Source organism: Leuciscus leuciscus (assembly GCF_965113295.1).
Source record: "Leuciscus leuciscus genome assembly, chromosome: 1".
Lineage (NCBI taxonomy): Eukaryota > Metazoa > Chordata > Actinopteri > Cypriniformes > Leuciscidae > Leuciscus > Leuciscus leuciscus.
The window spans coordinates 3,470,134-3,491,477 of NC_138725.1; the positions used below are offsets into that span (position 1 = coordinate 3,470,134).

The following is a 21,344-nucleotide window of genomic DNA, read 5'->3' on the forward strand; positions in this document are numbered from 1 at the left end:
GGGACCACTCAGAAGCAGGATGAATGCGTTTACATATTCTGCTGCAAAGACAAGACAAAGCTCTGGAAGAAAACATGACGTGGATGTTGAAGATCTCAAAAATTACGTTTATTACAGCATAGCAGTGGCAAAGTACACAAAGCACTTTAGGTCTGGGTCGAGAACACTAAACTAAACACTAAAATAGGCAGAGCCAGAACATGAAATTTCTTTTAATTAATTAATTAATTAATACAGATTTAACTAATCATTTACCTCTCTAGTTCTGTTCTAGGTCTAAATGAACACAGATTGAGTAAAGCAGCTCTAAAAGAGTCATTATCAAATCAGTTTGATTCAGTTCAATTCAATAACAGCACAGTTTTCGCAGGTAGAAAAACAAGTAAAACTGCATAGCTTTTCATAAAATAAGAATTTACTTATTTAAAAAAATGTGAAACTTATGTCAAACAGAGTTGTGTTTGATATAAAAAAAAATATTTTTTAAAAATAACGTACTGAGATTTCAAACACCAATAATGAAGAACCTGGCATCAGTTGTTCACTATTGAGTGCAGAAAAGTGAGTTTAGGACTGAAAATGCCTGAGTTTGTGATTTATACTGTGACAGATGTAGACGACAGAGACACTTCAGCCCTGAGTTTGAGTCAATATCAAAATGACCTGAGAATCATGTTGATTCATGATCATCCTCTGGACACTGAGCCGCTGAACTGATCAGATTCAGATTCAGTGAATCGGGAGCATCAGATCTGACATTTATTTGGTCACCAGATTCAAGATCCCTGTGAGAATTAAATTCATTTAAACATTAATATTCATAAAGGTCTGCCTCATCTGTACATTAAAACATCAACACTTAAATGTGATTCAGTCTCAGTTTGATTCACTCACCTGTTTTCTGAATCATTGCGCTGACAGACAGACGGTGCTGCCTTTGGAAAACATCTGAACACAGAATGACACTTATTCATGTATTATTATATTCATGTTAGTATTACCATGTATTCAGAACGATTTTATAGTTTAGACCAGATGTTTTCAAAGTGAAGTAAAGATTGTGCTGTATAATTATAAAGTGTGTATTTACAGATGAGGGCAATTTGTGTCAATAAACAAGCATATTGTGTTCATTACTGACACATGAATTACAATATTTTAGTTTAAGTTTTCATGACTCTTTCTGACACAATTAAAGCTTCTGGACTCACTTGAAGTTCCTTTTACGCAGCATAAAACAGATGAAGATGATGAAGATGACGATGAAGAGAGCAAACAGCCACAAAAACTGATCTATTCAAGTGATGAAATATCAAATCAGCTGATGTGTAAGAATGATAAATCAATATTATACTTTGGATTTAAAGCTCTTGATGTTTTACCTGAGGGCTGGAGAGTCACTTCATTCATAACATCTTTAAAACACACAACGATCACAAATATCAGACAATATGACAGAAAAAAATATCAGACACACGTTTATCAGCTGAAACTCACCTGGAGTCGCTGCAGTTTCATTCCTCACTGAAAAGCACATTGACAGTCATCAGAATTACAGAGGTAAATTAAAGGAGTAGTTCACTTTAAAATGAAAATTACCCCATGATTTACTCACTCTGATACCATCCTAGGTGTATATGACATTCTTCTTTCAGACGAATCAAATCAGAGTTATATTAATAAATGTCCTGGCTCTTCCAAGCTTTATAATAGCAGTGAATGGCAACCATCAGTTTGAAGCTCATAAAAGTGCATCTATCCATGATAAAGGTGCTATACATGGCTCCGGGAGGTTAATAAAAGCAAAGCCATGAGTTTGTGTAAGAATAATATTCATATTTAACACGTTACAAAGTAAAATTCTAGCTTCTGGCCAAACGACTTAAGTCTAAAGCGCAGCTTATGCGATTAATGCAACATTTGATATTGACAGCTGATATTGATGCTACGCTACTTCCGACATCACGAGTTGCGCTTTAGTAGTGATAGGGTACTTTCAGCGAATCAACAATTGATTTATACATTTGATTTCAAGCCAAATACATTTATTTCACAGTTACGTTATACAGCCATTATATACCACCAGAAAATACACATTATATTCATATAAATAGAATAGTCTATGTGGAAATAGATTTTTTTTCTTCACCGTTATTTCTAAGCCTTAATTGGCGCAAAATACTGTGTATCACAGCTCACATCAGGTCATCTGTAATGTATCTGCTTGTTTTACACTCTCTGACCACCAGGTGGTATTGTGAGTAAATTAAACCTCGAGAAATGAAACCTTTTGTGAACACTTGACTGAAAAGCAATGTTACATGAGGCTTCATCTCACCATAACTACACTTTAGGCGAAAGTAGACGTATGACTGTTGGCTGGAAGTTAGAATTTTACTCTGTAACTTGTTAAATAAGGATATTTTTCTTACACAAACTCATCGCTTCACTTCAGAAGTCCTTTATTAACCCCCCGGAGCCGTGTGGAGCACTTTTATCATGGACAAATGCACTTTTTTGAGCTTCAAACTGTTACCATTCACTGCCATTGTCATCTTGGAAGAGCCAGGACATTTTTTTTGAAATAACTCTGATTGTATTCGGTGAGTAAATCATGGGCTAATTTTCATTTTGGAGTAAACTATCCTTTAACACTGCTCTGTGTTTTTACCACCAGTAAGTTGATTAGATAATTAAGAGATTAATTGAGTTGTTAATTGAATTGATTGTTTGGTTATTGAAGACAGCTGATGATAACAAGCTGAATAACTGATATGGAAGTAAAATAATGCCAAATGTTTTTGAAACAAAAAGGCCTGTTGAATTGCACTACTTGAAAAAAATATGCATTGCATTAACCATGCTTGCATTTTAATGCATTGTATTTTTAGGGCTTGCTTTTATCCAAAGTGACTTTATATTTGTTATTTTTAATAACAATTCCAGTCACGCCTGATCCTCTTCCTCTCACTTCTGTCATTAGAAGTAGAACAAACATGACTTTTTACTGCGCCAAGTCGAACTACTCCCAAAAGTGCTATTCCGCATTACATTATAGTTATTCTTTTTAACCTGCTTAGAAAAGCGCCACGTTTTATTTTGTGTCACCATACTTGGTCGTATAACTACTTGTGTAACTGTTTTTAAATAGGGAAAACGTGGAGGTGTTTGGTCACTTCTAAATTCATTGCTGTTAGATACCATTGAACATACTGGGCTAAGCTATAGTGCTATCAAAGTGTCACCGCGCTCCAGAGCGATTAAGTGCACGCACTGAGATGAGAGAGGTATGTATCAACTCGTCTTAGTTAAGGGAATAACATAGTTTAATATGAAAAAACGGTGGAGTATCCCTTTAACACTGATCTGGTGGTTTCCATATAAACACAGAGCAATGCTAATTTAACTTAAAGCACAGAAGATTCGGTTCAACACAGTTTGATCTGAATCTCTTAATATTCTCTGTTCATGCTGATAGTTGAAATGTTTCTCTCACCTCTGAACATGCTCACATGACTATAATGAAGCTGAAATAAAATAAATAATCATTAAATCATCATTTATAATGTTCATGAAGGATTAATGCTTCTGATGCATCTGTACGAGTAAGAAAATAATCATCAGTTCTGTGTGTTATGAGAATATAAATGTGTTGAGTTTTACAGATTTGGCAGAATCGCAGACGATCTCATGATTCAGATTCACACAGCGAGACGTGACGAGACGATCCGATGAGACTGAAATAACAGGATCCATCAGTGTTTCAGGAGTTGATGGATCTGCGATCTTAAGTCCATTCTGATCAAATCAAACACAAGACAATCAAACTGTCAGTAACAGAAAATGACAAAACTGAGGTAACATTCACTGACAGATGTTTATTTGCAGGAATGTTAAAGCAGCAAGCGATGCAAGCAGGTTAGTAACTGAGTGGTCTCAAATGAAATAAGTTCACAGTAATACTTTGCTCACATTATTAATGCATTATACATTTTAGGTAATACATTTAAATGACAGTTGGTCAATTTAAGTCAGTCGGTTTCTGCAAGTGAAATTAGTTAACTCGAGTTTTAATTTAGTGCATTTTTACAGTAACATACTGTAGAATACAGTAAATAACTGTACAATCAACAGTGTTGCCAATATTTTACTGTAAAAAGCCTGGTAAAGCCTTACAGTGTATCAGAATCGCACGCTGTCTGAGCCGTCTTTGTGCGCATGCATCGGATCTGTCACTCAGCGCGAGTAAGATCATTTTTCATGGACAAAGGACAGGTGCTCCTCCCAGAAAAGCACAAATGTAATGGTGTAGTTAGAGGACAGAAACAAACACTTAACTCTGAATACCATCTCTGCTCACAGTTAGTGTGTGTGTGTGTGTGTGTGTGTGTGTGTGTGTGTGTGTGTGTGTGTGTGTGTGTGTGTGTGTGTGTGTGTGTGTGTGTGTGTGTGTGTGTGTGTGTGTGTGTGTGTGTGTGTGTGTGTGTGTGAGTGTGTGTGTGTGTGTGTGAGTCACCTCTGAGAACCAGCTCTGCTCACAGTTAGTGTGTGTGTGTGTGTGTGTGTGTGTGTGTGTGTGTGTGTGTGTGTGTGTGTGTGTGTGTGTGTGTGTGTGTGTGTGTGTGTGTGTGTGTGAGTGTGTGTGTGTGTGTGTGAGTCACCTCTGAGAACCAGCTCTGCTCACAGTTAGTGTGTGTGTGTGTGTGTGTGTGTGTGTGTGTGTGTGTGTGTGTGTGTGTGTGTGTGTGTGTGTGTGTGTGTGTGTGTGTGTGTGTGTGTGTGTGTGTGTGTGAGTCACCTCTGAGAACCAGCTCTGCTCACAGTCTGCATTGAGTGTTTGATTGACGACAGCAACGGAAACAACATACAGAAACCCCAGAGAGCTGTGGATGTCTCCACATGTCAGTGTGATGTTATTCATGATTCAGTGCTGAGGGAAACAGGAAACTTTGTGGTTTTAATCTTCAAAACCAACACAAGTGTCAAGTGTAATATCACAGTATTAAAGAAGAAATAACAGAATCAGTTTTCAGACGCAGCACATAAATGAGGCAATCCCAGTTCAGAAAAATCACTTATAGTTAGTAGAAGGTCTAAAGTGGACTATCGAAATAAAGTGAAACTGAAATGGGTTTAAAAGAATTGTGGATGAGGTGTTACTGATCTGTGATAGAAAGCAGAACCTCATCTTCTGCAATTTCTTCATGTCTTTCAAATAACAACATTAATTCAGGTCTGTTTCTTAGGCAAACAGATTTAGTAGCTTATTTAGACAAACATTCAAAAACAAAAAGTCTAGATTTGATCAGAGTGCAACAACAAGCATCAGTCAAAGACTCACCAATTTAATTCAGTCACATTGTTTTCGCAAATACTTTACATTTGAAGCCTTTCCCTGTAAGATGTTTATAATTTACTAATCATAAAAACTGTATTGAAAATAATTTTTTACCTGAAGAGTGTCCTTGGTTAAGATGAATGAAGCCTGAATGATGGGAGCGAGCTTGTGCTAAACTAAACTCATTCAGAAAGCTGCATGGATTTGATTTAGCTTCACATGAGCGTCATTGACAGTCTGTGGTGGGTGAAATAAGACAAAAGGAAGCGGCTGATGTAATAAACATGTAGGTAGATAGAACCGCAGAGAAACTTCCTCCAGCACGCCACTCATAACACCCCTAACCCATTTTTTTTTTTTTTAAGTGTCTGAAAAAAATACACTAACTTTTAAATATCAATATATCTTAATATTTTACTTCAATCACAAAATATGAAATACTGTGATGGAGAGCCAGCGTTGCTTCTCCGTCCCTCGAAATGTGTCCTTATTGTATTTTGTATCATGTATGTTATATTTCCTGTAGTTAGAAGTGTGGGCCTAACCTCTAGGTGTGTGTACACGCTGGGAAATGCTCATTTGAACTAATTTAGGAAATATCAGTTGTGCAAATTACCATATTTGTTTTTCTCTTGCCTGTTTGTTTAATTTATTGATTGTTTTTAAACTCTTTGTCTTAACTATCATTTTATTAACTTTGCTGAAATGTATACACTGTAAAAATGAATACGCTATATCTACTCAATAAAATTGTTACAAACAATATTATTAATTAAACTGAACAAATTAGAATTGAGTAATGATTAATCAAATTAATTCCTTAAAAGGTAACCATTTAAAATGAGTAAAATGTACAACAATTTTTTTTTTATTGCCAACATTGAAGACACCTGATGTTAACAAGCAGAATCACTGAAGGAGAAAAACATCATTTTAAGTCACCATTATGGTGATCGGTGTTTGCTTTAGTTGGGCTCTTGACCCTTAAATCATTGACTTTAGATTTTGTTTGGCTGCTGTACTTGAGTTATAACAGCCAGATGAACAACGAGAAAAGGTGATCTGATGGTGTTGGTTGTGTTTTAACATAATCATTATTTCACAATCATTTGACCTGAATCACTGAACTCATATAGATCCCAATTTACTTGAGAACCTAATTTCCCAATTTAGGTTTACTTTATTAATTATAGCAGCACTGTTCTTGCACAGCATAATATTTTGAACTTTTACAATGTAATCCAAAGATTTCTTAAACGTGTCTCATATACAAAATTTAGTTTTTTTTATTTAGTTTTTGGAGCCTAGAGTTCAAATAACAACATTAATTCAGGTCTGTTTCTTAGGCAAACAGATTTAGTAGCTTATTTAGACAAACATTCAAAAACAAAAAGTCTAGAGTTCAACAACAAGCATCAGTCAAAGACTCACTAATTTAATTCAGTCACATTGTTTTCGCTCATAGAAGCCTTTCCCTGTAAGATGTTTATAATAAAAACTGTAATGAAAAGTATTTCTCACCTGAAGTTGATCCGTGGTTAAGATGAAGATCGATAAACTCCTCCAGAATGTGTGCGGATGTGTATTTGAAGCGCTTCACATGAGTGACTGTGGTGGGTGAAATCAGACAAAAGGAAGCAGCTGATGCAGTAAACATGTAGGTATAGAAACTTTCCTCAAGCACACCACTCATCTAACACCCAAAACCAATGCATGTACACTCACACACACAGTCATTCCTATCATTACGGGTCTCTCAATAGGCGTAATGGTGTTTATACTGTACAAACTATATACATTCTCAAAAACATCTGAGAAAAAGAAGTGTTTTAAAAAAAAGTGTCTGAAAAAAAACACACTAACTTTTAAATATCAATATATCTTAATATTTTACTTCAACCACAAAAGATGAAATACTTTCAGCTGCATCAGGGCAGATTCGTGCCATTTCTCTCTTTTCATGGAAACACCATCATAAACCTTCTTAAAGGTCAATACACTGCAGTTGTTTAAAAGGCCCATTGTAAATGTATTTAGAATTTGAAAATACTAGATGAAAGGACTCGATGCTTTATTCACATTTGATGTGTGCGTATATAATATGATCTAACCAAGTCAGTTGAGTTATGTACTTCAGCTCATGTTAACTGCTTGATGAAGTGAATATATTATGTTTGCATAGAAGTAGGGATTGATTTGTGTTCATGTATTCTTATTGTTCATGAAAGTGTTTCTGCTACATCTCATTGTTTGAGTCTATTTAGTTATTGAATTGTGTGTCTGTTATGTCATAATGATAATTTATTGTATGCTTTGTTTTAGACCACATAACCGTGAAAACACCAATGTACTCATTTGCACTTGTGTGCTGAACCTTTATTGAAGCTGTATGGAATTAATGAGGAGAAAATAAAGCATGTCTCAAAGAGCTTCTTCATGTCTTGTAACCCTCATTTCCTGATGCCGTATCGGCGATTACTCCAGTCTCTCCATCGTGGGTGACATCAATGAAACACGGGTTATGGCTCTAACTGGACATCTGTGGTGAACTAGTCCCCCACTGGCAACACCAAACTGATTGAAGTTCTATAGATGTCATTATAAATGCTGGAAGACAATAGTTAATGTGATGATGTTCAACAGTGTTAATCTAATAAGAAGTGATTCTAGTTGTTCGAGAGGGATAGAAAGAGTTTGTGTGAGTTCAACAGCAAGATCAGCGAGCTATATTTGTTTCTTTCTGTTACGTACGGCGTGGGTTTGGGCCATAACAGTAACCCTGCGGTTCTTAAAGTCTCAGAAGGAGAAATAACCGGCCTGGTTACTTCTAGTTATAAAACAAACCTTGACTCATGTGTGTCTCTAGGTTTCACACTGTTATTGTGGTTTTTCTGGGTATTGTGTTTTTGGGTCGAGGAAATCTAAACCATGGGTTGATTCACATATCTTGTGGTAAACGGTGTTTGCATGCACAATGGCAGAGACAAGTTTCATAACCTGAACGGATGCTTGTGCAAATAGCGGTTGAATGGTCTGGTGTGTTCAAAGAGCCTTTTCACCAGGTTTATCAGATGAGTCAAAAATAAATCACTCTTCAGAATCATCATGACCAACAATTTTCAAATCAACAGATGTGTGTGTCTCATTTAAAGAAAGTCTGTAAAAATGTCAAGGCAGATTCTTGAAATGAATGTATTTGAAGTGTATCAGAAGTGAAACTCGGTCATCATTTACTCTCCTTCATGTCTGTCCAAACCTATATTACTTTACTTTCATGGACCAAAAGAAGGTTATCTTCAAAAAAATCTGCTTTTGTGTTTGACAGAGGAAAGAAATTCATGTTTAGAATGATATGAGCCATAAAATCATGAAGAGAATTGAAGTGTCTCTCTCACCTCTGAATATATGAACTCACCTCATGTATAATCTGAAATGAAATCAAAATCAAAGAACATGATCATTTCTGTGCTTAAATCTGAAAATGTATAAATGTTGAGAAAGAGTTGACTGACTCCTTTAGAATGACACTGAATCTCATAATGAAGTTCATCCACGCAGTGAGACGTGACAAGAAGATCATGAGACTGCAGTCACAGGATCCATCGGTCTGTGTGGATTCGGTGGATCTGCAGACAGTCGCACATCCTGATCGAAATGTTTCTGAGTGAATATTTCTGTAGAGAGTGTCACCTCACCTCACAGTCAAGATTACTGTTCAGATTCAGTAAATCTGCATGAAGTCTGTATTCAAACCCGCCGTCAGTCTCTCCACACGTCACAGTGATGTGCAGTATTACTATTGCATGACAAAGGTTTTATTGGAATAAGCATTTAAACAATGCTGGAAACGAACACTGACACAGTGGAAATGTTAAAGGGGTGGTTGATTATGATTTGGCTTTTCTAACTTTAGTTAGACGCTCAAAGTTCAAAGCAAAGGGAGATATTTGCTTTTAAAGAAATCGTTTTTTAAGGACTACAACAAACGGCTGGTAGAGACTACACCACATTCCTCCTGGGCTAGTGACATCACCAACCCTCGAATTTACATAAACCCGCCCCCTGAACACGATTCATAGATTATCAAGATAGAATATGCAAATCAATGACTAGAATATATCTACACATAAGCTACATAAATTCATCAACTAACCATTCAGAAATGTTGTACATGTTCTCAATTTTTCTTGAGTCTCTCCATCATTGTTGTCTGACTCCGGTTTGAATATAAAAGGCTAAAAGTTGTTGAAATTTTCAGTGCATGTGTGTGTGAGGTAAAAGGACATTAGCTCTTGAAGCTCCGCCCCCTGTGCCGGGAGCAACAGCTCATTTGCATTTAAAGGGACAGACACAAAAACGGTGCGTTTTTGCTCACCCTCAAAAAGTGACAAATTGAACATCTATATAAAAATATCTGTGGGGTATTGTGAGCTAAAACTTCACATACACACTCTGGGGACATCAGAGACTTAATCTAAATATGTTAAATATGCTGTATGCAAATACCTTGATTTTACCATGCCACTTCAGTTATGAAACGTCGGCACGACCAATACTTACCCAGTGACGTCTATGCAGTCTAATATACCTTGATTTTAAATAGCTCTATGCAGGTATAACAACCCAAAAGTAATCATATATACAGGCCTTTTATTGAAATAATGAGAAGTGTCAGCTGACTCCATTTCAAACACTGAGATTATATATTCACAGTTTACAAGAGACATTGTTTACAAAAGGACAATTTTCCAAGACATGTTTTGACATTAAAAAAAGACAGAAAGACTCAAGTTTGACAATATGATCTAAGCAGACTCTATGTTTCATCTTTGTACACTTAGATTATTTTTATAACGGTATCATATTCATATCTCTTTTAATTCCTTTCATAACTGTTTTAATTTTCCTTGCTTCCATTTTGTGATTATTTTAATTCCTTTCTTTGTAAAGCACTTTTCTCCCTCGTTTCAAAAGCACACAACACTGAGTCAAAACGAAATAAACTTGTATTTTATTTATTTTAGTTCATGCAAACTCGTATTCGCTAAAACCCACGCTAACGCAAGCGGTCTTCGATACGGAAATGTGCTCAGCGCCACTTCAGGGTCTGAGCAGACGTACACACTTTTCCTTGTCGTAGTACTGCGGGTTATGGAAATCTGAGCTATTCCTGCAGATCGCCATTCTAAATTAAACGATTTTTGAGGATGACTTGTGCTCTTTTATAAGTAAATGAGATTAATCAGGCTTTGTTTACAAGGCGGAGAACTGAAAAAAGGCGCTGAAGATGAAGATGAAGATGAAGAGAGCAAACAGCCACCAAAAATGATCTATTCAAGTGATCAAATATCAAATCAGCTGATAATGATAAATCAATATTAGAGTTTAGCTTTAAAGCTCTTGATGTTTGACCTGTGAAGTGAAATAAACACTTAATAGTCATAAGCAGAAAGTAAACTCACAGAAGGGACTTATGATCAGAAATGGCAGAGGACAGAGATCAGCACCTGCTCTTGAGAGTGATGAAAAATCCTCATATATATTCTCATATACACCTTTAATGTACATGTATTACATTTCCATGACGTTACAACAACAACCCTCTCCGTTTTCCACAACTGTTTTATTCAAGCAGTTCTAACTGCAAAGATGTCACTCTCTCCATAACACTATGAAAGAAGAGTAAAAAAAAAAAAAAAAAAAGTAAATAAACTTAATGTCATCCACATGAATTCCAAAGAGACCTGATACAATCAAGTGTTTTCTTACTGAAATGTGAGTATTACATTATTTACAAGGATGTTTGTGCAAAAGTAACCATTCAAAATACAACTACTGTACATATTAGCTAAGTATAACTTCACAAGCCTTTGTCTATTGTTTATAACATTTAACACAACAACAAATCTCAGCTTGAACGAAAGCAGCAAAAGTATCACACTTTCTATTACCTGGCTGCGTCACTTCCGTGATCCACTTGTAACAGAAAGTTAACTTCAAAATTAACTCATGAGGTTAGTTAATGTAAATGCTCCACTGTCCCTGCCACATTACCATGTACTACATCAAATACAAATTCATGAGCAAAAAAACAAAACAAAAAACAACTCTAATGATGATATAATGGCATTGCAATGCAAGTAAAAAAAAAAATTGGTAGTACAGGTACATGTTATTATTGCCACCTTGTGGACAAACTCAGCACAACAAACTAACTGGAAAATAACTGTCAGTGTTGCAAAGTTCTCAATTTCAGCTATTAAGAAGCTCAACAGAAGATAATGTCGTTATTCAGCTCAAATCAGATCAAGATTTGTTCTCATCTAAGGGGCTGTTTACACCTGGCCACTTCATGCGTTTTCTCAGATCGGATAGCTATCTGATTTATCAAAACGATTCCATTTACACCAGGGGCCCGTTCTTCATACGTCGCTAACTCAGTTAGCTGGATTTGATTGTTGACGATATGGCATGATCTTGGATTGTTTGGTTCTTCAACGCTCATCCTGGACTTGCTGTCATAGCAACAGGTGCGCAAACTTAAACCTGCTCGGGAGCAGCTTATTTCATGTTAACAGGATTAGATGGCAGCTTTATAAGCGGAGCTGATACGGGAAGTCCAGCGCAGCGCGATAGTGCACTTTCTGAGATTTTTCTCGTGATTCGTGAGATTGTCGTTTTTTGTCGCTTTTAGGTTTAAAAAACAGTTTTAGGTTTTTTTGGTGGCATTTCCAAGCCACTTTAGACCCAATGTTGTAAAGAATTTTTTTTATTATTATTTTTTTTTGGCTATCATAATTTTTTATGAAGATCATGCCATCATGACCATGCCGATTACAGTATGTGTCACTCAGGCTTCACTAACGTGATTGGTACCATAGACTATAGGCTTCCATAGACTGCCATCAAGGCCTCAATGAAGGGGATTATGTGAACAGAAAGGGGATTCACAATGTAAATGTGCAGCCCAGTTACTATTGGGATTCTTAATATTCCAGATTAGTAATATTATATCAAATAAAAAAAAGGCAGTTGACTAAAATCTTCCATCTCACAAATGTGAAAGCAAAATGGCCAGGATCTGTGTATGACTTAAGAATTTTCAGAGATTCACATTTATGCACATTATTTGAAAGTGGTAAGGAAAGTTCCACAATTAAATATCAAGCTCACTGTATTACATACACTTATGCTGATCCTAACAGAACTGCATTTGTTCATAGGTGATTATGACATGTTCCTGCAGAAAGGTGTTTATGACCCCATTCCCTGACCCAAACCAGTTACAATGCAGCTCTAGCCAGGACAAGGGCACACAATGAAATGAACTTTGGCTAACTAAAGGGAAGATTTCAGTGTCTGATAAGTCTGAGGGTTGCACACCTGACAGGGCCTGTGACATTGTTGCATGTGCCATATTACACAACATTGCCAAAAAAACCCCACTTTTCATTAAATTAAAAGACAAATATGCTTAGTTCCTTGAGTTTTATTTCAATTGTTCTTTGTAAAGAAAAGCCAGTGGTCAAGTGCCTGCAACAAGAGATATTAGACACATGCCTCATGCAACAAATAAAAAGGAAAAGTTGTCTATCCACTGCCCACCTTTAGGCCTATGTCTCCTCTGTCTGTGCATACTCTTCTGTAAGCCTTTCTGTAGATGTGGAATCCTGACACTTATATTGCAGCCATAAAGCATACAAGTATAAATTAAGTAAAGTTATTTATGCACTTGCAGGTAGGCTAGTTCCTCCATATGACAGTTATCTGAGAGGGTTTATTCACTGTCCAGTGCAATGGAAACAAATGGACATTACAAAGTCTTATACTTTCTTTCCTTTGGAAAGTTAGAAAATGTCCACTTACTGCACATATTTCAGCACCACTTTCTTGGGAACAGATACAAGTGTTGGTGTATTATGTAAAAGTGCACAAAAGAGGAAAACACAATGTCATTACAATGAACTACACTCGGGAAACATGTGATCAATAATACATAATAAATAGTAAAAAAATATTTTTACATTAACATAAGTTTATCAGTTTTCACTTTCACAAGTCAAAGCAATTCATCATTACTCAAGATTTAACAGTTTAAATGACTATACGGCCTTAATTTAATGCAGCAAAAAATATTGTACAGTGTAGGCTACTAAGATCTTTTCTTTCTTTTTTTCTCAGCCTTTTTCTTGGTTGCTTTTATAAACAGACAACCATTTATTTAACAGTGCCTTTTATAAAAGAGACTATAATATAACTAAAAATTACCATTATGTAGAATATTTTTGTACTTCACTTTTGTTTGTTCCCATGTTCTAGTGTGGTGACTCTGACATTACAATGAACAAAGTAATTATGCAATTATTAAAATACTAAAATATAGGCTAATAAGTGATAAAAACATCTAACATGGCCACATCTAACGGATTTAAATTGTCTGCTACTTTTTGCCAGCCCTCTCTCCTGGCTTTTGCAGACTTTGAGGTGTTCCCTGGCGTTTTGATTAAACAATTAAATTCTGAATAAACTTCGACTATTAGTTCTTGCTCTGCTGAGGAGAAAAACTGAGCGCGCTCTTTGGCCACGCTGAGCAGCCAATAGCAGCGTTGCTGATCAATGTTTCTACTATCGATACATATCCCCTTTTAAACCAGCGCATGAACGCGCAATTATCTCAGATAACTCAATCCAGCGATACTAATTATATCCGGCAAGTGTGTTCGAAGAACCGAGTTAGCCAGATCATGATTAGCACGATGATATCATCTTGGATGTGTAATTTGATCTCGGATGTTTTAAGCAACGTACGAAGAACGGGCCCCGGGTCACATAAATGTGTTTTTGCGAAACGGATTTAAATCCGATCTTCAGTTCCCGCGCTATATGCAGATTTAATGGAGTGCACGTCACGAAAGCAACAGATATGAGCTGCATTTTATTGATCATCAGCTAAAATTTCTAAATCAGAGACCGCAATAAGAGAGAGCAGTAACAGCCCTGGTAAGATCATTTAGTTTCTTTACTTTTAATGATGATGATTGTGTATTAAGAGTCTGCGATTTACTTTCACTTTGATTTGCGATAGTTTGCACGTTGGTTTAATGAATAGATGCTCAGCTTCTCATCTGCGGTGACGCGCGTGTTCCAGTAGCGTCGTCATATCTGGCTATAACATTACATACAGTATAGCCTATAACACGCTCTCACACGTTTATATTTTAGCATTTTTGGGAGGAGTACAATTTACATATGTGGTTTCAACAACCATATGCATTTACACTTGTCCAGTTTCGTCTGGAATGCGTCTCAGATCTCCTCCTGAAGTGGTTTGAGCGATCGGATTCAAATCCGTCTCGAATGCGTTTCGGAGGGCATTTACACCTGGTCTCTTCACGATCGGATAGCTATCCGATCTGAGAAAACCCATGAAGTGGCCAGGTGTAAACAGCCCCTAAGTTAGATTACACCTTATAGCTCTCTTCTGGCCTAATCAAACACAACACAAGATGATTCCTGGCTGCATTATGAGTCTGTGATTTCTGTTATTCATAATTTTCTATACACCTCCTTCTGACTGGAGAGTGAAATACACCACAGAGAAGTTCATTGCTGAGTCGTAGTCTGTCCGGCAGGTTGAAATGTTAAATTGGTAACTTAGCCAGGCTTGACTGTTTGCATTAAATGTGACTTAAATGTGCAATGTGTTCCTATCTGATCCTGACGCATAATAAATAACACTTGTGTTATTCACACACAGCAACAATGGCTCCACCCAGACGTCACCGACGCGGAAGCATGGTGGAACCACTTACCATGTCGTGAGAGATTGTTATTGTTTTAATATTTAATGTTTATGTTTGTTATGGCTTTCCACTTGATGCAGAGGATTAATAAAAACCCAACCCAGCTCATTGGAAGAACTCAGTTAGAAAACACATAGATAACATTCAAAAGTATCAGTTTTCAAATCTCGCAGCATGTTAGAATTGTTAAAAAAAAGTCGTAACATAATATTGTGCAAGGAATTGTGTGAAAATAAGGCTTTCTTAATCAAAACTCTGGCCCGTAAATCATACTTTGTGTGAAAAGCAATAAATGTGGTCAGAGTTTTACGGCGTCTAGTGTTCATTTCAACTGGAAACTGCAGCGATTTGTACGTATAGGTACGGTTTTTGAGTTTCGCTTAAAAGAGACACATAATTCCAATGAGCCTGGGTAGATATAAAGTTTTAAAGTATCAGACTAAAGAAACTTTTTCATCTTTACATATCATCTATAACACACTTTTATCATAAATGTGCCAAAACATACAGAACATACCAGCCCGTTCTCATCCTAGGGCGTCATATATTGACGCTTTTGACATTTCGTCTACATCGAACGCACATGGCACCCTTTAGCGTCAATATGAGACACAGATAGAAATGGGCCAGAAGGCGCCTCCTAGCGGTCTAACCCTATTCCTACACTATACCTAAACCTACCCATAACCGAACAAAGCTCTGTGCGTCTCATATTGACGCTAAAGGGTGCCATGTGCGTTTGATGTAGACGAAATGTCAAAAGCGTCAGTATTATGACGCCAAAGGATGAGAATGCGTTGGAACATACCGTATAAAAATCCCTGATATTTCTGTTTTGTTTTTCCTTTAGATCTGATGTTATTCATCTCTATGAGGAACTGAATGGACTCAATGAGGACTTTTCTTCTGAATGCAACAAGCATTTGAGGACAATATCTACTCTCATCAATGGGTTAAAAGAAGTGTACATAAGTGCTGTTTGCAGCTCTAACACAGGAGCAAGAATGGGAGGATTGGGACTGGCTGTCCTGTTTGTGGGATTCGCTTTATTTGAGTTTGATGAAGAGGTTTCTCTCATTGTTGCTGGAGTCGGGATAGGAATGGCTGTCGTTGGTGGATTTAGATTTGCTTTTGGGCAATACAAGAAAAGACAGCTGAAGAACATAAAACGAAACATTGAAAAGGAACTTCAGGGAATTCAGGATCAACACAGCCCTATTATTGACATCTTGGAAAAAATCTGTCACCGTACTGAGGAAATACTGAGAGACGCTTCACCATCAGACCACAAAGCCCAGGCTTTGAGTGAACGACTTAACTCCTGCTTTGATGAAAGGCACTTCTTTCAGGATCACGACAACAGTAAAGTAGACGACTGGATGTCTAAAAGTGTGCTTTTGTCTAGAAACCTTTCAGAAATGATCTCCAAGATTTGTTCTGTGCCTGAAATCCTCAAAGAGATTATCGAAGACAACAAGAGGAAACGAGACAAACCCGCAAAACCCACACATCAACAAATAGAGTTCAAGAAGAACGCAGAGAAAGTCATTGATGAAATACAGAGATTAATTTGCAACTTAAAAAATGGAGTAAAGGAAATCCACCAAAGTGCAGAAATAATATCAGATAATTTGACTTTGTATGAACTGCTGAGACTCAACTTGTTATTGGATCCACCTGACAGATAATGAGCAAAATGTGAATTAAGTATTTTTAACCCTTTAAAGGGTTAAACCCTTCTTAACCAAGAAAAAAAAAATAAAAAAATTTTATTTAGTTGGGGCAAAAGAATCAACGTTTACTGTTATACTGATTTGAAAAGACAGAGACAAAGATGATCAGATGATATAGTTTTCAACAACATAAAAGTAGAATAATTCACTAATCTCATCACTGACCGAAAGTGGTTATTTGATATCTAACAATACTCTCTTGCCACAGATCGGACATTCTGAATTTAGATTTTTAAAATACATTATGGGGAATTTTATTTTAATACATGCATGAAGCATGTCACCATTGTTGAGATTCATATGTTGATTATTGATGTCTGTGTATTAAGAAAAAAGTTGGTTTGGTTTTGAACTAATTCAAGTCTAAGGGCGCTTTCACACTAGCACTATTGGTGCACACCCGAGTTTGAATGATGTCAGAGCTCGGTTCGTTTGGATGATGTGAACGCTGTCTTCCGAACTCGGGTGCGCACCCGCAAACCGTACTCGAGTCCGCTTAAAAAGGGTGGTCTGGGGTACCGTTCATGTGAAATCCAGTATGGTTCGCTGCTGATATGAACGCAGTCGTACCAAATCGCGTACCAAACCTTACCTTGTGTGTGTGTGTGTGTGTGTGTGTGTGTGTGTATACACTTACCTTGACGAAAAGCGGGATTGACGCACTGCAAGCGATTTCTGGCTGCCTCCACAAAAATTGTCTTCGGCGGACAGCCCGCTGTCTTTGGAACGATTTTAGTACTTTTGCGGCAGACAGACACAACTGTGTTTCTCTTTCTCTTTCTCTTTCTGTATCTTTTCTTTGAAAACAAAACCAAAGGTTCAAAAAAAGAAGAACAAACGTGAAGCGAGCAATTCTATCCATTTTGACGCCTTTTCATTCATAGTGGTTACCAAGCAACACGATTACGCACAAGCTGCAACTTGATGACGCAAGCGTACCGCGGTTCGGATACAAATAATATAATGTGAACACAGTCCATCGGGCAGGGGGAGGGGGGAGCAATCGAACCAAGTGTGAAAGCGCCCTAAGAAGTTCATGGTATTACACACTCCTGTACAGTTGGTGGCGGTATAATACAAAAGTAGTAATCTGCCAAAAACAAGAAGAAAGTTGGTTTGAGCGGATACCTACTATTAAAAGGTAAAACCTGTGATATTGTTCTAGTCAGTATTGTTATTGTGCTCCTGCCGAGGGTGTTAACCCCAAAACTCAATATTTTTGAGCTACTTAATAATTTTTCTAATTCTTTTGTTAAGCTGAAATGTGCCTTTTGTAACTCATAGGGAGAAGGGTGCCATTTTTCTTTTGTTAATCTTTTTTTTATTTGATGAAATACGGAGAGGAATTTGCAAGTTAAAAAATGGAGTGAAAGAATTCAACCAAAAGGCAGAAAGACTGTCAGATAGTTTGAATTTAACAAGACAAAATGAAAAAGTATGAACTGCTGAGACTCAACTTGTTATTGGATCCACCTGACGGATAATGAGCAGTATTGGATGATTTCAACATGTCCTTGTCCTACAACAACTGATGTTTACGTTGTCAAAAGTCAGAAATAAGTTGTTGTTTTTAGATTAAGGAAATTGATACTTTGTTGAATTCAGACATTCAGGAGTAAGATTGTTTTTGCTCTGCATTATTATAGATGTCATTGTGTGTATATTATGTGCTTTATATTAATCACTTTCATAACAAAACATGTAATAATATTGTACACACAAATAAATGTATTTGAAATATAAAGTGAATGAAGAATTTTTTTTAAAGGGTTAAACCCTTCTTAACCCTTTAACGTCCTCACCAAGAACAAACAAAAGTTTTTTATTTAGCAGTTTTATTTTGCAGTTTTTTATTTAGTTGGGGTGATAATAAAAATAATCAATGTTTTCTATTATACTGCTAGAAACGAATCTTAATTATTTCACTTTCATTCAGTGTCCAAACCTCAAGAAAAGCCAAATGGGTAACGCTTTAGATTATAGCCCGGAAAGTACTGCGTAATTAAGACGAATTTACAGCTTAGCTTTCGGTAATTATAGTGTACCTATTAAGTACTTGCATGTAAGTATAAGGGAACAATAATTATGCAAAGTTTGGGGAATAAATGGGTAACAACCAAGAGATATAAACAATATTTATACTGAACTAAGGGGTCCTTATTCTACTATTATGATACAACAATCTTACACTCTTAAAATAGATGTATTAAAGGGATACTCCACCGATTTTTCATATTAAACTATGTTATTCCCTTAACTAAGACGAGTTGATACATACCTCTCTCGTCTCAGTGCGTGCACTAAATCGCTCTGTCTTGCGGCGAAACTTTGTTAGCACTTAGCTTAGCCCAGTTCATTCAATATGGGCCAAGCAGAGAAGCTACCAAACACCTCCACGTTTTCCCTATTTAAATACAGTTACTCGCGTAGTGTAACTCGACCTAGGACGGTGTAGACCGACTTGGCGCAGTAATATCTTCACTCGTGAAAAATCTCACCGGCCCCCGCTCCCTCTAGTGAAGATATTACTGCGCCAAGTCGAAGTGCTTACAAGCACTTGCTATGGTATTCCGCCATACAATATAGTTATCCATTTTACACGCTTAGAAAAGCGCAACGTTTTGTTTTGTGTCACCGTCCTAGGTCGAGTTACACTACGCGAGTAACTGTATTTAAATAGGGAAAACGTGGAGGTGTTTGGTAGCTTCTCAGCTTGGCCCATATTGAATGAACTGGGCTAAGCTAAGTGCTAACAAAGTTTCGCCGCAAGACAGAGCGATTTAGTGCACGCACTGAGACGAGAGAGGTATGCATCAACTCATCTTAGTTAAGGGAATAACATAGTTTAATATGAAAAATCGGTGGAGTATCCCTTTAAAAACAACACAATCTGTGTTATATCTTAACACACCTGTGTGTCTAGTTAAGGACAACTCATTTTGTTTTACTTTTAACTCAACCAGTGTGTTATTGTTATTTTTTTTACTTTTTTTTTTTTTTTTTTTTTTTGCATGATCGAACCATTTGTTAACAATCTACTGGCGTTGTAAAATAAAATTCTTTAGTACTTTGATCTATAGCTTGAAAAAGGGAAAATAAAGTAAAATACTTTAAAAAACCCAACATAAAAAATCTTCACTTGGAGTTATATTCTTTTACTAAACAGGAAAAGTAAAATACTTTCAAAAACCCAACAAAAAAAAATCTTCACTTTGAAGTAGATTATTTTCCAAAAAAGGAACCATTTAGAACATTGAAAACAAAAAATAAGATGGGTGTGAATTACACGTCTGACATTAGGCACTGGCGTTTTTTCTTGAACGCACTGAACGTTCGGACAGCAACAGGAATCTCTTTACAGCGTCTCAGGTATTCCTCATAGGCTCGGATGTGGCTTAATTCTCGTCTCACCCTGATGTAGCTTGTCTCCAGGTCTGTCCACCTCGCATTTGCACTTGCATGAACTGTGGATAGTTGGATCCTTTCTACCAACTCCTCTTCAGGTTCCCCATCAATCTCAAAGTCTGCCACTTCTCTTCTTTCCTCCTGAACTAGAGGACGTGGACGGGCCGGTCTAGGTGGCACAACCGGAGGCAGGAACAGCTTTGTTGGTATAGATTCATGGAATCTCCAGTAGGGGTTTCACAACTACTGATTTTTGCTAGTCGACTAGTTTTGCATAACAGTCGACGACTAGTCGACTAGTCGTTAAATTATTTATTCATTAAATTGACGCATTAACGCATTGTTAAGGAAGACAGAGGAAGGAGTTCTGGTGAATTATTGGAAATGTATGTTTGAAATTCAGAAATAACATAATAAATAAATTCATCAGTTATTCTTGTGTTAATACAAAAACAGCAGCATTCATTTAAAACATTCTTGTAATTAAAACATTCTTGTTATGAACTGCCACACCACGCGCATCAGCGAACGTTGCAGATAAGCATTGCCACATGGCTAGCCTCAGACAATAACATTGTCAACATCACGACATATTTTTTGCATATAGTTTTAACTGTGCATTTTTCATTGCATCTTTAAGCAAATATCATTTAAGCATATAGGCCGATACAAGTTTGATGTAGGTTATACTGAACCACTATATTTTTGTATCACCTGCGACACACTGGCTGCGTGGCGTGAGCGTCTCAGCTTAACAGGTCGGAGTTTGCACGCTGCCTGCGTGAGACACGCGATTCAGGCGCGGCTCGAACCGCTAGAGTGCAGAACAGCGGAGTTTGTATGGACCGAAGTGCATGCCTGAGCTTGTGTTTTCGGTTAAGCTGCGTTGCTTTGACATTGTGGAAAATAGAATAATAGAAACAAAATGTATTAGTCTTTTTACCCGTTATTATCAATCTAAATTAATCTCGTTTTTAATTTAAATTAATCTCGTTTTTAATTTAACTTAATTTCGTTTTTCTTTATTTAAATTTCGTTTTTTCTTTATTTAAATTTCGTTTTTCT

At 36.8% G+C, this 21,344-nt stretch overlaps 3 protein-coding genes and 1 long non-coding RNA gene across 3 annotated transcripts in view; 2 read left to right on the forward strand and 2 right to left on the reverse strand.

Moving 5' to 3' along the window:
* The window catches only part of LOC309480179 (uncharacterized protein), a 222,050-nt gene that overhangs the window by 155,601 nt on the left and 45,105 nt on the right, over positions 1-21,344 (reverse strand). The gene's annotated exons all lie outside the window — the stretch shown is intronic.
* The window catches only part of LOC309480009 (uncharacterized protein), a 135,304-nt gene that overhangs the window by 21,942 nt on the left and 92,018 nt on the right, over positions 1-21,344 (forward strand).
* LOC309480424 (uncharacterized protein) lies at positions 631-5,624 on the reverse strand. The gene is made up of 9 exons (XM_082144868.1): positions 5,453-5,624; positions 4,799-4,962; positions 3,664-3,798; positions 3,497-3,527; positions 1,498-1,524; positions 1,383-1,415; positions 1,212-1,293; positions 895-948; positions 631-785 (listed from the first exon to the last, which is right to left on the reverse strand). The coding sequence occupies exons 2-9, from the start codon at positions 4,919-4,921 to the stop codon at positions 671-673; spliced, it is 600 nt and encodes a 199-aa protein (XP_082000994.1). The 5' UTR covers positions 4,922-4,962; positions 5,453-5,624; the 3' UTR covers positions 631-670.
* Positions 10,928-16,778, forward strand: LOC309480500. Its single transcript, XR_014199664.1, has 3 exons — positions 10,928-11,113; positions 15,096-15,156; positions 15,992-16,778. It is a non-coding gene; the product is annotated as an uncharacterized lncRNA (long non-coding RNA).